Raw genomic sequence first — 17,577 nt, forward strand, 5'->3', positions numbered from 1 at the left:
ACAGAATGGGAGAAAATATCTGCAAACCAGATATCTAACAAGAGATTTGTGTGCAGAACATATAAAGAACTCTCAAAACTCAACAGTAAGTAAACAAACAACACAATTTAAAAATGGGCAAAAGACTATTAAGAGACAGAGCAGACAATTCACCAAAGACATATAGACAGCAAGTAAACACAAGAAAACATTGTTTAGCATTAGTCATTTGAGAAATGCAAATTAAAGTTATGATGGATTATTACAACACACTTATTAGGATAGCTATAAAAATACTGACAATAATAAGCGCTGATGAGAAATGGAACAACCATTCTGGAAAATGGTTTGGCAGGGTCTTATAAAGTTAAACATACGCCTACCACGTGACCCCAAATCCCACTCCTAGGTATTTATTCACACTAGGGAAAAGAAATCTTATGTTCATACAAAAATGTGTAATGCCCTGACAGGTGTGGCTCAGTGAGTTAGGTGTCGTCCAGCAAACCGAAGAGTTGCCAGTTCAATTCCCAATCATGCCTGGGTTGTGGGCCAGGTCCTCAGTTGGGGGTATGCGAGAGGCAACCGTTTGATGTTTCTCTCCCTCTTTTTCTCTCTCCCTTCCCCTATCTCTAAAAGTAAATAAAATCAAAATTTAAAAAACAACCTGTACATAAATGTTAACAGCAGCTTGACCAAAAATTGCTAATAACTCAAATATCATCCATGGATAAATGAACGGTGGAATACCCACACAATATATACTACTTGGCAATAAAATTGAGTAAATTATAGATGGATGCAACATGCAACTACTCACAATACTCTCAAAGACAGTATGTTGAATGAAAAGTGCCATTCTCAAAGATTACATAGTGTATGATTCCAGTAACATGCTCTTCTCTAAAAGATATAACTATAGTGACAGAGAGTACATTGGTAGTTGCCAGGCGTTAGGCATATGTGTGGGTGTAATTACAAAGGGATAGCATGAGAGATCCTGGAGTGGTTCAACTGTTCTGATCCTAAGTGTGAGGGTGATTACGTAAATCACATGTACATCTATACATGTGTTAAAAATTCATAGAACTGTATACACATATATACAAAAGTCACTTTTGCTCTATGTTAACTTAGAAAATAAAACTAAAAAACCCAGAGTGCAAGTATAAATTAAATTGTTAAAAAGAAATGTAACTTATTCTGCTTTTAATTTCACAAGACAAAATCTTACTCGAGCTCTTTTTCAGTATAAACAATGAAATATTGATTCTTGTTTCTTTTTAAGATTTAATTTATTTATCTTTAGAGGGGAAGGGAAGGAGAGAAGGAGAGAAATATCAATGTACGCTGGCCTCTCGTGAGTCCCCTGCTGGGAACTGGCCTGCAACCCAGGCATGTGCCCTGACTGGGAATTGAACTGGAGACCATTTGGTTCACAGGCCTGTGCTCAATCCACTGAGCTACACCAGCCAGGGTCGATTCTTGTTTTATGTGAACCTACTTTAAGTAGTCTTTTTCATTACCCAATATTCTCCAAAAAGCAAGATCTCCTTTATATTAAAATATACCTTGAAACAAAAAAAAAAGAGTAGAAGGATATATGCCAGTGATAATATAGCAAGTTGTTTCTGGGTAATGAGATTTTTAGAGGCTTTTAAAATTTTTCTTAATTTTCTAGAATGAGCTTGGATAAGTTTGATAATCAGTGGGAAAAAGGTAAAGAACCCTTTCGATCTAGTCCTAGTAATGTTTTATGAAGGGAACGCTAGGGTTCTGGTATGTATGCACAGAGAAGACAAGCAGCTAGGAGAGAAGGTAGCCAACACAGAAAAGATCCCATCTGCTGGTGGTACTGGTGAAGGTACAAAAACTGGCTACTCTTAGGAAGGGGGAGGGTAACTCACCTGAGACTGTTTGAAAACATCCTTCCCAACCACATCCAGGTTGGAGGGGTCTTTGATGGAACTAACGTACTCAGAAACAGCCTTGATCACCACATCACAAGGAGGAAGAACCAGCTGATGAGCTCGGACCTATAGAAGTTAACACAAGCAAGGAACAGTGGCATCAGACATGGTTCTTTAAGAAAAAGGGTGAGGGCGGAGTGAGATACAGAATTCAAATTCAGTAAATCCACCGAGAGACAGTCAAAATTGTTTCTTTAAAAATACTTTCATCCTAATTCTTAGTACGAATACTCAGAAAAAAAATTGAAAAGTGTTAAAGAAAGGTAAAATCATATTATCCATAATCCTACTAGAGAAATAACCACAGATTTATGACACTGCCATAATTAATCAGCTTTTCTCCATGTAACACTTCGGCTGCTTCCAATTTTTTGCTATTAAAAATAATATTGTAATATGTGGACCATGTTTGGATCCTGATTTGAACGAACCACAGAAAGAGGTTTTTTTTTTTTGAGACAATGAGAAAAATAAAAAAATTGACAGAATATTAAGATGACAACAAGAAATTATCATTAATTTGTCAGGAGTAATAATGGCATTATGATTATGTATGAAAATGCCTATCGATTTTAGAGGTGCATATTGAAGAATGTGGGAGTGAAGTGACTTGAGGTATAAAATTTATTTTAAAATACATTAACGAGAGAGGCTTCCAATCATGATGGTAGTGTAGGCAGACATGGTTCACCTCTTCACAAAGCCACATCAAAATTACAACTAAAATATAGGAGTTCTACCCAAGACGGAGGTGTAGATAGAAACCATTTGCTTCCTCGCACAACCAAAAAGAGGATAACAACCAATCTAATATCAATAAACAACCGAAGTGCCAGAAAATCAAATTGCATGAAACTCCGACAACCAAGGAATTAAAGAAAGAATCAACCAGAACAAGACCAGTAAGAACCCGAGGTGAGGCAGTGACTACCAGGGATGGGGCTGGGGGGCTGGCTAAGAAAAACCAAAGGAAGGTAGTGAACTGTGAAGGAGGAGCTGGCTGAAGGCGAAACTGAGACTCAGAATTGACTGTGGACTACAACGGGATTGCCATGGTGGGAGAAATTCCCAGTCTCACAAATGAGTTCGCTGGAAAGTGGGGCTAGAAATGGGCGGGTAAGTCCCACTGTTCCCTCTGTGGCCCCTCCCCCACAGACAGGGCCACAGTGCAGAAAAGAGGGTTGCCCTGCCTGGATGAATATGTAAGGCTCCACCCCTTTAAAACCTATCAGCTGCGCCAAGTCAAAGAAATAAGGCCCAAATGAAAGAACAGAGCAAAGCCTCAGAAAGAGAGCTAACTGATGAGGATACAGCCAATCTGTCTGATGGAGAATTTAAAGCCCTGGTAATCAAAATGCTCATAGAACCGACTGAGCTTGGTTGAAAATGAAAGAACAAATGAAAGATACCCAAAATGAAATAAAGCAAAATATTCAGGGAACCAACAATGACAGGAAGGAAACCAAGACTCAAAGCAATGATTTGGAACAAAAGGAAGAAATAAACACCCAACTGGAACAGAATGAAGGAACAAGAATTCAAAAAGGTGAAGAGCGTCTTAGGAACCTCTGGGACAACGTGAAATGTTCCAATATCCCAATTATAGGGGTGTTGGAAGGAGAACAACAGCAAGAAATTTAAAACTTACTTTAACAAATAATGAAGGAAAATGTCCCCAATCTGGCGAAGGAAACAGATTTCTAGGAAGTCCAGGAAGCCCAGAGAGTCCCAAAGAAGTTGGACCCAAAGAGGAACACACCAAATCACATCATCATTAAGGTACCTAACATTAAAGATATAGAGATAATCCTGAAAGCAGCAAGAGGAAGGGAGACAGTTACCTACAAAGGCGTGCCCATCAGACTGTCAGCTGATTTCTCAAAAGAGACCTTGCAGGCAAGAAGGGGCTGGAAAGAAGGAGTCATGAAAGGCAAGGACCTACTTCTAAGATGACTCTATCCAGCAAAGTGATCATTTAGAATGGAAGGTAAGATAAAGTGCTTCCCAGATAAGGTCAAGTTCAAGGAGTTCATCATCACCAAGCCCTTACTACATGAAATGTTAAAGGGACTCATCTAAAAAAAGGAAGATCAAAAATATGAACAATAAAATGACAACAAATACAACTATCAACAAATGAACCTAAAAGAAAAAAAAAACAACGAAAACAAAAACTAAGCAAACAACTAGAACAGGAACGGAATGAGAAAAATGGACATCACATGGAGGGATTTCAGTGGGGAAGGGGGACAGGGGACGGGAGAGGGGGAGGGAGGAATAAAGGAAAAGGTAAAGGGAAGAGGAAGCATAATTCGTAGGCATAAAATACATGGAGAGGTCAAAAATGGTATAGGAAACAGAGAACTCAAAGAACTTTACAAGTACAACCCCTGGACATGAACTAAGGCAGGGGGGAGTGCTGGAGGGTTGCAGGGTACAGGGCAGAGGGGGGATAAAGGGAGAAAATTGGGAAAACTGTAATAGTATAATCAACAAAAATACAACAAAAATAGAAAACCACCATCGCTCAGGAACACCAGAAATCAAGTTGAATGGAAGTCTGACAACTATGGAATTAACGAAACTACAACCATCCAGATTGGTAGGAGGGGGCACAAATGTGGAACGGGCTGGCCCCACACCCACATGGATACAAATTCAGGATAGATATCTCAGGAGCAAGGAGTCCCAGACCCACACCAGGCCCCCCAGCCCGGGGTTCCGGTGTCAAGAAGATAAGTCCTCATAACTTCTGGTTTTGAAAAGCAGCGGAGATTTAGTTGGTGGAGGAGGCCTCTGGAGCCCTATGCAGTTTCTCTTAAAGAACCCACACAAGGATTCACCTACTCAGACTCACGCCCTCTGAGTCTCTGCACTGGGATGGCAGCCTGAAAGGCACCCGTAGTATACAGGGAGAGATTGAGGTGCCTGGCTGGGGGGGCAAGCAGAGAACATTGTCCCTTTGCTGAGCCCTCCCCCAACAGAGCAGGTAGGTTGGTGCCATATCTGAGACTCCATCAACCTGGCAAACACTGTGTCACCCACCTTAGAGATCCACAGAGACCTGAATCCACGAATTATGGCCCACCCAAACTGCTTTTCCGTAAGAATGGCTGGGCTTGCTCCTAAATCCTATCAAACGAGCAACAGCTTGCTTCAGTAAGCCCTAGTGTAGCCAGATTAGAGTCACAGCTTGGCTTCACCTGGGAATCTCCAAGCCCAGCACAGGTAACAACCATCTCAGATTGCTTTACAGCTCAGGCAGGGTGGCCCCGCGTAAAACACAGGTGGGGGCTGACCTTGTCTGCACCACCCCGGAAACCCCAGAACCTTAGCACCCAGTGGACAGCTACAGACCACATTGGAGCCCACCACCCTGCCCCTGCACAGCTCATCCTCTGTGGAGGGCAGAGGTTGGTGGTCAGTGGTCACAGTCAGTCCTTGCAGTGGACTGGCCTAGGTAAGGCCAGTCCCTCCCCATTGATTTACCAACAGCAACCAAGGCTCAACTACAAGAGCAGGGTGTACTCAGCCCAAATGAAGGGCGCAACTCAGGTATCCAGCTTGGGTGATAGGGGAGGCTGTGCCACTGGACCCTATAGGACACCTACTACATTAGGCCATGCTACCAAAACAGGAAGTCAAAGCAGCTCTACCTAATACATAGAAACAAACACAGGGAGGCTGCCAAAATGAGGAAATATGAAAACATGGCCCAAATGAAAGAATAGATCAAAACTCCAGAAAAAGAACTAAACAAAATGGAGATAAGCAATCTATCAGATGCAGAGTTCAAAACACTGGTTATAAGGATGCTCAAGGAACTTAGTGAGGAACTTAACAGCATAAAAAAGATCTAGTTAGAAATGATGGAGACACTAATTGAAATAAAGAACAATTTACAGTGAAACAACAGTAGAGTGAATAAAACTAGGGATGAAATCAATAGTTTGGAACATAAGGAAGCAAAAAACAATGAATTAGAACCACAGGAAGAAAAAAGTACCCCCCCGCCAAATAAGGATAGAGTAAGCAGCCTCTGGGACAACTCTAATCATGTCAACATTCAAATCACAGGGGTGCCAGAAGGAGAAGAGAGAGAGGAAGAAACTGAAAACTTATTTGAAAAATAATGAAAGAAAACTCCCCTAATTTGGTGAAGGAAATAGACGTGCAAGTCCAGGAAGCACAGAGAGTCCCAAACAAGATGGATGCAAAGAGGACCACTGCAAGACACATCATTATTAAAAGGCCAAAGGTTAAAGATAAAGAGAGACTGTTAAAAGCAAAAGAAAAGAATTTAGTTACCAGAAGGATGCTAGATGGGAGGAGGTGTGGGGAAATGAGTGAAGAGGTGAGGTGATTAAGAGTTACAAATAGGTAGTTACAAAATAGCCATGGGGATGTAAAGTACAGTATAGGAAATGGAGTAGCTAGGGAACTTATATGCATGACCCATGGACATGAACAACAGTGGGAAGACTGCCTGACACAGTTGGGGGGGTGCTGGGTGGAGGGGAGTAAAGTGAGGAAAATGAGGACAACTTTAATAGAATAATCAAAATATAATTAAAATAAAATAAAATACATTAGCAACAGCAGCGAAATAACCCTAGCAAGTGTGGTCACATCTTGATAACTACTCCAGCTGGAAGCTATTTCAATGGTAGCTCACTATACAATTATATTATGTTCTCTACTTTTGTGATGCTTGAAAAATTTTTAAATAAAGGTTTTTTAATGCCATGATAAAATACAAGTATGATTTGTTGCCCCACTTTCCAATTATGCAACTACAAGCTTCCTAAAATGGCAATTACTGAGTCAAAGGGTATCAACTTCTTAAAGGCTTTTTCTGTGAAAGGTTTAGGCAAAAGGCTGTAACATTCATTCCTTTGAGAAATATTTACTGCCTGTTTTGTGGCAGGCACTGTTCTAGGCACCAGGGGTACAGACAAAATAAACATAAACCGCTGCTCTCATGGGAGCTGGTGTAGGTGTATTGGGATAGGGTGAAGGGAATCAAACAAACAGAATAAATAAGTAAAACATGTAAGTGTGCTTGATGTAGATTAAGTGTTATGGAGAAAATCAAAGCGGAAAAGGGGCTAAGGAATGCTAGTTAGTGTATGTATGTGTGTCTGCAGAAAATTTTAAACTGAGTGGCCAAGAAAAGTCTCACTGAGAAAATGGCATTTGAGAAAACCTATAGGAGTGAGGAAACAGCTGTGTGGGAGGAAAAAGCCTCCCAAGTAAAAGGAATGGTAAGTGCAAAGGTTTGAAGAGCAAAAGAAAAGGGAAGGTGAGATCAGAGCTGTAACAGGGGGTCAGTTAGTATAAGGATTTGTAGGCCATGGTAGAGATTTGGTGAATGACATAAATAATCACTGGAGAATTCTGAATAGAGAAGTAACAAGAGCTGAGTCCGTTTTTAAAAGAATCACTCTAGCTGTTGCTTTTGAGAATAGACTTGGGAGAAGGAGGTGGCTGGAAAGAGTGCAAGCAGAAGACCAATGATTAATAAGCTATGGTAATAATCCAGGCAAGGGAGAATGGTGGCTTGACCAGGGTAGTACCAGGGAAAACTGATGGTATTTGCTGACAGAGGAGATGTGGGGCATGAGAAAGAGAAAAGTCAAGGATGACGCCAAGGTTTTTAAGCTGAGCGAATAGAAGGACGGGTTGCAATTAATGAAAATAGGGAAGGCGGGCCCTGGCTGGTATAGCTCAGTGGATTGAGTGTGGGCTGTGAACCAAAGGGTCACCGGTTCGATTCCCAGTCAGGGCACATATCTGGGTTGTGGGCCTGGTCCCCAGTGGGGGCCATGTCAAAGTCAGCCACACATTGATGTTTCTCTCCCTCTCTTTCTCTCTCCCTTCCCCTCTCCTAAAAATAATAAATAAAATCTTTAAAAATTAAAAAAAATAAAATGGGGAAGGCTATGGGAGTAACAGGTTTAGGGGAAAGAGCAGGAGTATACCTTAGGACATATTTCTTTGAAATATTTAGGTCATATTAGAATCTGAAGTTCGAGGGGGGAGTCGAAGCTGGAGACATATATTTAGGAATCATCATTGGATACATGGTATTTAAAGTCATGACACCAGATGAAATAATTCACCAAGGCAGTATCTATAAATAGAGGAGAAAGGACTGAGTGTAAGACTCTGGGACATTCCAAAGTTAAGAAGTTGAGAAGAAGACAGGAAGCAGCAAAGGAGTCAGAAGCAATAGCCAGTGAAGTAGAAAGCAACTAGAAGAGAGGGATGTCTTTAAAGCCAAGTGAAGAACACATTCTACGGAAGAGGGAGCAAGCAACTGAGTCATATGCTGCTGACTGGTCGAGTAGGACAAAAACTGAGAGCTGCCCACTAGACTTATTAACGTCAAAATCACTGGGGACTTTGTCAAAAGCAATTTCAGCAAAGCAGATTTAAACATGAACAGGGAAAGCAGACAGCAAACAGGTGAAGTATAGACAACTGTCCAGAAGAGTTTGATATAAGGGAAGAAAAACTATGGAGCAGTAGCTTGGGTGAAGGGAGTGAGGTCAAGAGCAGATTTTGTTTTATTGAACATGAATGCATGCTTATACATCTGATAGGAAAGAGCCAGTGAAGAGAAACTGAGGCAGGAGAAAGAGGGCAGAATGGATGAAGTGATGCCCTTAAGTTATGGCTAGAGGAGATGGGATCTAGTATAAGAGTGGAGCGGGGTTGGCCTGAGATAGGAACATGAACAGGTCATCCACAGTTAACAGGAGGCAGGCAGAGCATTTGGGCACAGAGCATTTTGGTCATGCAGGAAAGAAAATAAAAGGGTGGGAGCTGGTGGAAGTTCTCATCCCATTGCTTCAATTGTCTCAGTGAAATAGGAAGCCGGGTCATGAGCTGAGGGTAAACAAGGAGGAGGGCGCATTAGAGGCTTGAGGAGAGAGGAAAAGGTGTGAAATATTTGTCTAGGAGAATAAAAGAACTAGAGAAATATAATACAATCGCCAACTTTTTAAAAAAGATTTTATTTATTTTCAGAGAGGGGTAGGGGGGAGAAAGAGAGAGAAACATCAATGTGTGGTTGCCTCTCTTGCACCTCCCACCAGGGACCTGGCCCGCAACCCAGGCATGTGCTCTGACTGGGAATCAAACCAGTGACCCTTTGGCTCACAGGCTGACGCTCAATTCACTGAGCCAGCCAGGGCACAATCACCACCTTAAGACTTCCAGCAGAAGCGTATGAAGAGCACTGATCTCACCAAAGCCTTGATAGAAAAGGGTCCATTATTTTTTAAATATTTACTCAACTGTTAGTTTTAGAAAATCACACTGTTCATTTAATCTGCATGTGTGATCAGTTGGGAGGTTCAACATTTAGTCACTCTGTTGGCCACTTTATTTCCTCTTTTGTGAATTGTCTGTTTCTGTCCTTTTTTCATTAGTTCATTTATGGGGGCATTAGTATCTTTCTGCATAGGTTTGTACAAATCCTTAAGATATTAAGGGTGTGAGATAACAGAAAATATATACTGTTCCTGGCACAGAGTTCTGAAACCCTTGAGTATCCTAAGTGGAGCAACTCTTGTTCTTGTTGAGATGACTCTGGGTAGCCTCCTGAATGACTCCTGGGTGAGGGCTGGTCACCAGAAGAAACACCAGCATGATTAATAGCTTGGAACTTTTAGCCCCACTTCCATTCTCTTAAGAAAGGAGAAGGGCTGAAAATGGAGTTAATGATTGATCATGTCTACATGATGAAGATTCCATAAAATCCCAAAAGTATGGGTATCGGACAGCTTCTGGGTTGAACACATCTACCCTGGGAGGACGAGGCAGCCCAACTCCAGGGGGACAGAAGCTCCTCAGCTATGGATCCTCCCAGCCTTCACTCTATATATTTCTTCATCTGGCTGTTTATCCTGTATCTTTTGTCATAGCTTTAATGAACTGGTAAATGTAAGTAAGTTTCCATGAGTTCTGTGAACTGTTGTAGCAAAATTAATCGGACCCAAGGGGCAAGGGTTGTGGAAACCTCCAATCTATAGTGGGTTGGTCAGAAGCCCAGGTGATAACCAGGCTTGCAACTGGTGTCTGCAATTGTGGGGTGGGGCAGTTTTGTGGGACTGAGCCCTTAACCTGTGAATCTGATACCATCTCAAGGCAGATTGTGTGAAAACTGAGTTCCATTGTAGGATACCCAGCTCCTATTGCAAAGAATTGCTTGATGTGGGGAAACCACCCCCATATTTTATGACCAGAAGTATCAGAAGTTACATACTCTGTGTGAAAGAAAGACACACGAAAGAAATAGGTGGGAAGAACTGGGTTTTCTCCTATACAGAAGGTGGAAAATGGAGTTTTTTTTCCTTTTAAAGGGTATTGACCATAATTACAATTTTTGTTAAGTATTTGGAATATTTTAAACATAATAAAAGATAATTATTCTGTCAAAACTGCAATCAAAACCTAATGTCCCCTAGGCATGAAGGTATACACAAGAAATGTAGCCCTGACTGGTGTGGCTCAGTGGATCGAGCACTGGCCTGGGAACCAAAGGGTCGCTGATTCGATTTCCAGTTCGGGCACATGCCTGTGCTGTGGGCCAGGTCCCTAGTTGGGCACATACGAGATGTTTCTCTCTCACATCCATGTTTCTTTCCCTCTCTTTATCCCTCCCTCCCGCGCTCTCTGAAAGTAAGTAAAATCTTAAAAATAAAACAAAAGAAATGGGGTACATTACCTTAAGCGATGCAAGGGGATGTTCTGGTCCCAAGAGGCTCCAGTGAAAAGCGGCCAGGTCCTCATCTGGGAGAATGTGGTTACCTATAAAGTACATTTATCATTTATTGACTACATAAATGTGTTCTTACAACCTCCAAGCATGAAAAGGCTTCTGGGAGAGAAAAATGATCAATAGTCTACACAGGTCGATATTCTTAATATAATGACTCCGGTAGCTATGTGTTGATTCCCTAGTATGTATCATATGCATTATATGTATCATCTTCATAATAGCCACATATAGTAGTATTATTTCCCCCATTTTACAGATAAATAAACTGAGGTTTGGACAAGTTTGGTGACAGCCTTAGGTGGTATATTTAATAAGTGCCCACACCAGGAAAAGAAGCTAAGGACTGACTTCAAAGCCCATGCCATTTTCTATTACCTACTCATCCTGTCTTTTATAATAGCAACCACCAATTACTGCCTGCCTAATAAATGCTGGGCATTTTATAGATCTCCTTTCATTTGATCTTATCAATAACATCATAAAGTAGTATTCCCTTTCACAGAGAAGGAGACTGAAACCAGGGAGTTATAACTTCAGGGATTTACCCAAAGCGTAATTCCAAAACTTGTGCTGACTTCATTCAATTATCCAAGCTCAACTCCTTTGGCATTTATAAATAAGAGTCCACACCCAAGACAAGATATTAACCTTCATGCTGTCAATACTTGGAAAACCAACTCAAAACATAATCAACTCTGCCATTTCCTTTGAAATATGTCTTTAAAAGATAGATGGACAGATGGCTACAGTAGATAAATGATAAAGCAAGTATAATAAAATATTAATGGCAGAAAACAGGAGGCAGATACAGGATTTTCACTACAAAATTCCTTCACATTTGCTTTATGTTTGGAAATTTGCATTATAAAATGTTAGTATAACACAAGCAAAAAGGAACACATAGCAATGTGTGTTCTTGATCTAAGTTTAGACACTGGGGAAATGCTCTGAGTGGGCAACCAAAGCTATCTAGGGCTAGTAAAACATTTGGCCTAAGACAGTAGTATGAATAAAATAGTTATGGAATATAATAAAAGAGTTCACAAGAATTAAAATAATGTTCTGAATACCCTGGATTAATTCATAAGACAAACATGCTAAGTTTCTAATAAGAAACCCAGATGCACAGTATTTGGCATGAGGACTTTCAGAACAAATAATGACAGGCTAAATGGCTCTGTTCTTCATCTCTTAACACTGGAAAGGGAAATTTAATCACTGGAGTCTGTTCTGTGGACTACCTACCTAGCAGCGCAGCAAATATGGGAAAATTCACCCGCTTCAGGCCCAGCTGCTTGGCCACCTCCTGTATCAGGAACTGGTTGGTAGTGAGGTTCTTCCCATTCCAGCTCAGCTTCAGAGCATGGGAACTGTAGTAAAATGGAATATTGTAGAGAGCATACTCGGAGTCATGGGCAAGAAGGCCATGGAAGCCATTTTCCCTGAAAAAAGCCACCACTTCCAAATGGTGGTCTTCAAGGCTCTGAAAGACCTAGGAGGGAAGAAGAGAAGAAGAGGTCATGTAACAGAAGCTGACCTATATTTGGGTAGAAGTCAGGAAGGTTAGAAACTGAATTTTACAGTTTGTTAAAACTTAAGATTGTATGAAACGGAATAAAATAGTCTTTTAAAAAAGCCTCTCTTGTAAACGCAGGTAGAATTATCTATGTGTCCGTTCAAGTGCCTGGTCTTTTTGACTTCTTTCATGAAACAGACTCTTTAAAAGAACACTGATAACGGTGATATCATACGGTATTTGTCTTTCACCACCTGGCTTACCAATGACACTCGAATACGGAACAGGCTGACAGGGTCCAGAGGGGAGAGGGGAGAGAATCATAGGGGAAAAGGGGATGGACTCACATGAACAAGTATAAAGGACACATGGACAATAACTAAGGGTGGGGGGCGGAAATGGGAGGGAGGTGGGGAGCACTGGGTGGGGCAGGGCTGGGAATATAAGACAGAAAACTGTACTTGAACAAGACTTAAATAAAAATAAAAATTAAAAAAAGAACACTGAAATTAACACAGTATGTAAGTTTTTACTTTAAACAATAACAGAAGAAACCTTTGTTATAAAGATAATGAAGCTATTATTTATTGCTTAGCACCTCTATGTGCCCCACATACTTGACATAAATTAATTCATTGTCAGAATAACCATGGACAAGGTAGATATGGATGAAAAAACTTAACACGTGAAAATTGACACAGAAAGGTTAAGCAACACACAGCTAGAATCTGAGCCTAAGTTTATCTAACTTTTTAAAAAGATTTTATTTATTTTTAGACACAGGGGAAGGGAGGAAGAAAGAGTGAGAGAAACATCAATGCATGGTTGCCCTGAACATGCCCCCTACTGGGAACCTGGCCTACAACCCAGGCATGTGCCCTGACTGGGAATCGAATCAGAGACCCTTTGGTTCACAGGCCAGCACTCAGTCCACTGAGGTACACCAACCAGGGCTCTTGTAACTTTCTTTAAAAAAAACCCTTGCTTTCTTTCTTAGGAACACGTTAGATGGCAGTCCTGCCATGTAATGGCACTTCCAACATTTAGGTCAGAACCTTCATCCCATCTTTAGAAATGGGAAAACTAATGCTGCAAGAAGTTGGCTGCCCCTAGTTATACAATGAGTGGCAACAGGATTCAAAGCAAAGCTGATCTGACACCAGCATGCACACTTGCCATTACACCAGGCTTCCTCCAGGAGAGCACTGTACTTTCTGTAATAGAGGCAGATCATTAAGTGTCCTCCTGCAACGCCTCTATAGCTGCACTCAGAGCACACTGAAGTGATCTGCACACTGGTTCCACCACACTCACTTCCTTGATGATCACAGAGACTTATTTATTTATTTATTTATTTGAGAGAAGGGAGAGAGAAAGAGAGCAAGAGAAACAGACATCAATGTGTGGTTGCCTCTCATACACTCCCACTGGGGACCTGGCTAGCAACCCAGGCATGTGCCCTACTGGGAATCGAACTGGCGACCCTTTGGTTTGCAGCCCCTGCTCGATCCACCAAGCTACACCAGTCAGGGCTGATCGCAGACACTTTATTTATCTCTGTATTCCTGGCTCCCACTTAAGACCTGGAACAGTAATATGAATAATAATGGATAACAGATACTGAACATGTATTAGGTGCTAAGCAATGTTCCAAGTACCTTAAGATGCAATGATGCACTTAATACTCAAAACAATCTTATGGGGTTGTAACTATTATTATTATTATACCCATTTTACATTACTATCCTTAAGGTCACGTAGCTAGAAGAAGCTAAACCTGGATTTTGGCTCTAGAGCCTATGGACCTCAATTAATTTTCTTGAAAGCAACTGACTTATTTCTGTATTTAAGTTGTAAAGGAATGGTGGTTTCTGGAGTCTGGCAGGAGTTTCAATGCATTAAGGTTTTGCTAAGCTACAGAAAATAAGTCTAGTTACAGTATACAGTCATGTCACATATTAAGTCATACGAAGGTTGAGACAGTGGTAAGCAGATAGCAAACCTAGGCCTGTGTTTGATGTCCAGGCAAAGGAACCAGAAATCTTACTTTGCACTGCAACATATTTAAGCCTAGTGGTATGATTAACTCCACATGGATCAGTGTAGTGGTTTTATGCTGCCCCCTGGTGATAATTTCTTCCAGTGCATCGCTCCTACAAGTCGCTGACTCAGCATCCTTCTACCTTGTACCTTGCATAATACTAAGTGTGATTCATTCTCCCCATCATCATAACCTAACTATGTAAGTTTTATAAGCCCCATTTCACAGATGAGGAAACTGAGGCTTGGGGAAGTGAGGTGTCATGCTCAGGGCCACAGAACTGAGAAAGAGAAACCTGGGTCAGAGTGAAACCAAGGGCCACGCTCTTCTGACTACAACACATTACTTTTATCTGGTATAAAATTGATTGTGCCACCATCCAAGTGATTCCAATACAAGAAAGCCAAGGACTAGTGATTTTTAACTACTATGGCGGTTCTTACAACACTAGGAGTGTAAATCACAATGACCTGGAGAGCATTTTCAAAATACACAAACCTGTGCTTCACTTCAGATTGGCTGACGACAATTAAATCCTTACCAGGGCAAAGAAAAAGCCTTCCAGCCACAATGAGTCTTAGAATAGCTGAGAACCCTGGCTGCATTTACTATGGAGTCTGTGCTGACTGCTACCACATATGCAGAATGATTTCTAGTCCCTACCCAAATGATGGACTTTCATTGGCAACCTTGCAATTTTCCAGGAGACTAAAATGATTTCTGTGAAATTAAACAGCATACCCAAACCAACTAAGCAGAAAAGAACTATATTTGAGCTTTAAAGAAAGACTTGATTCTGGCCAAGATGGAGGCGTAATTAGATACACTCTGCCTCTTCACGCAACCAAAAGAAGGACAACAACAAATTTAAAAACAAAAACCAACCAAAACTGACAGAAAATCGAACTGTATGGAAATCTGACAACCAAGGATTTAAAGAAGAAACATTCATGCATACTGGTAGGAGCAGAGGAAGTGGGGAGATGGGCAGAGAGGACGTGCGGCAAGGCAGCAGCTCAAGGACCAGGGCAGGTAAGGCGGAGGCTTGCACAAAGGGCAGCCCCACATTTACATTCAGATATACCAGGAGGAAAAATTTTGGAGTGAGACAGACCATGCAACCCAGGGTTACAGTGTACGGAAATTAAGCCTCAAAACCTCTGACTGCAAAAAACCTGTAAGTCTTGAGAGAGTGGGAGAAACTCCATCACAGCAGAGTTCATTGGAGAGACCCACAGGTTTCAAGAATGTACACAAACCCACCCACTTGGGACTCAGCACCAGAAGGGCCCAATTTGCTTGCCGGTAGCGGGGAAGGTGACTGAAAGCCAGCAGAGAGCTCAAGAAGTGGCACTGTTCACTCTCTTGGATTCTCCTCCGCATGCAGCACCACAACTCAGCAAAGGAAATTGCCCTCTCCATAGCTAAGGCTCTGCCCCTTACTATGTAACAGGCATGCTGAGACAAACATACGGCCCAAATGAAAGAACAGATCAAAGCCCCAGAAAAAATACAACTAAGCAATGAATGGATAGCTAACGTATCAGATCAGATGCAGAGTTCAAGACACTGGTAATTAGGATGCTCACAGAATTGGATGAGTATGGTCGCAAAAAGAAGAAAAACTGAAGGCTATGAAAAGTGAAGTAAAAGAAAATGTACAGGGAACCAACAGTGATGGGAAGGAAACCAGGACTCAAATCAACGATTTGGAGCAGAAGGAAGAACGTAGCATTCAACCAGAGCAGAATGAAAAAAAAAGGATTCAGAAAAATGGGGAGGATTAGGAACCTCCAAGACAATCTCTGAAGCATAGGTATACCAGAAGGAGAAGGGTAAGAGCAAGAAATTGAAAACTTACTTGAACAAATAATGAAGGAGAACGTCCCCAATCTGGCAAAGGAAATAGACTTATGAAAAGTCTAGGAAGCTCAGAGAGTCCCAAAGAAGTTGGACCCAAGGAGGAACACACCAAGGCACATCATAATTGCATTACCCAAGATTAAAGATAAGGAGAAAATCTTAAAAGCAGCAAGAGAGCCCTGGCTAGCATAGCTCAGTGGATTGAGCACGGGCCTGCGAACCACACGATCATGCTTCGATTCCCAGTCAGGGCACATGCCTGGGTTGCAGGCCAGTTCCCGACAGGGGACACACCAGAGGCAACCATACATTGATATTTCTCTCTCTCTCTCTCTCCTTCCTTTCCCCTCTAAAGATAAATAAAATCTAGAAAAAATTTAAAAAAAAAGAAATGCATTGATATATTTTAAAAAAAGCAGCAAGAGAAAAGGAGACAGTTACCTACAGAGGAGTTCCCAAAAGACCATCAGTTCACTTCTCAAAAGAAACCTTACAGACAAGCAGGGGCTGGAAAGAAGTATTCCAAGTAATGAAAGGCAAGGACTTACAACCAAGATGACTATCCAGCAAAGCTTTCATTTAGAATGGGCAGATAAAAGTGCTTCTCACATAAGATCAAGTTCAAGGAGTTCATCATCACCAAGCCCTTATTATATGAAATGTTAAAGGGGCTTATCAAAGAAACAGAAGATCAAAAACTATGAACAGTCAAAGGACAGCAAACTCACAACTATCTATAACTGAACCTAAACAACAACAACAACAACAAAAACCTGAGCAAATAACCAGAACAGGAACAAAACCAGAGAAATGGAGATCACATGGAGGGTTTTCAGTAGAGAGGGAGAGGGCGAGAATTGAGGTGAAAGGTACAGGGAATAAGAGGCATAATTGGTAGGCATAAAATAGGGAGAGGTTAAGATTATATAGGGAACAGAGAAGCCAAAGAACTTATATGTACAACCCATGGACATGAACTAAGGGGGGGAATGCTGGAGGGTTGGGAGGTGCAGGATGGAGAGGGGATGAAGGAGAGAAAAAAATTCAGAAAACTGTAATACCATAATCAAAATATACTTTAAAAGTAAATAAAGATATCTAAAAAAAATTTTAAGGCCACTGCTTTACACTACTTGTGACTAGAAATGAGACATTATTTTTCTCTCAGGGAGCTCTGGCTGGTGTGGCTCAGTGGAAGGAACATCAGCCTGCAAGCCAAAGGGTCACCAGTTCGATTCCCAGCCAGGGTGCCTTCCTGGGTTGTGGGCTGAGTCCCCAGATTGGGGTGTCCCACAGGCAACCACACATTGATGTTTCTCTCCCTCTCTTTCTTCCTCCCTCCCCTAAAATAAAATTTAAAAGTCCTAATATTTAAGTGAGCTGGGAGCTCACTTAATCTTAAGTTAAGCTCACTTAATTT

At 41.4% G+C, this 17,577-nt stretch overlaps 1 protein-coding gene across 4 annotated transcripts in view; it reads right to left on the minus strand.

Moving 5' to 3' along the window:
• FAM120C (family with sequence similarity 120 member C) overlaps positions 1–17,577 on the minus strand; it is a 115,964-nt gene that overhangs the window by 53,737 nt on the left and 44,650 nt on the right. For all 4 annotated transcript variants that reach the window (XM_037061658.1, XM_037061660.1, XM_037061657.1 and 1 more), the window contains exons 2-4: positions 11,983–12,229; positions 10,684–10,766; positions 1,887–2,015 (exon numbers count right to left, since the gene is read on the minus strand). In XM_037061658.1, the coding sequence (XP_036917553.1) occupies positions 1,887–2,015; positions 10,684–10,766; positions 11,983–12,229 (459 nt within the window). The remainder of the gene's footprint in view (positions 1–1,886; positions 2,016–10,683; positions 10,767–11,982; positions 12,230–17,577) is intronic.

Source organism: Sturnira hondurensis, unplaced genomic scaffold (assembly GCF_014824575.4).
Source record: "Sturnira hondurensis isolate 20B ecotype Veracruz unplaced genomic scaffold, ASM1482457v3 Scaffold0013511, whole genome shotgun sequence".
Classification (NCBI taxonomy): Eukaryota; Metazoa; Chordata; class Mammalia; order Chiroptera; family Phyllostomidae; genus Sturnira; species Sturnira hondurensis.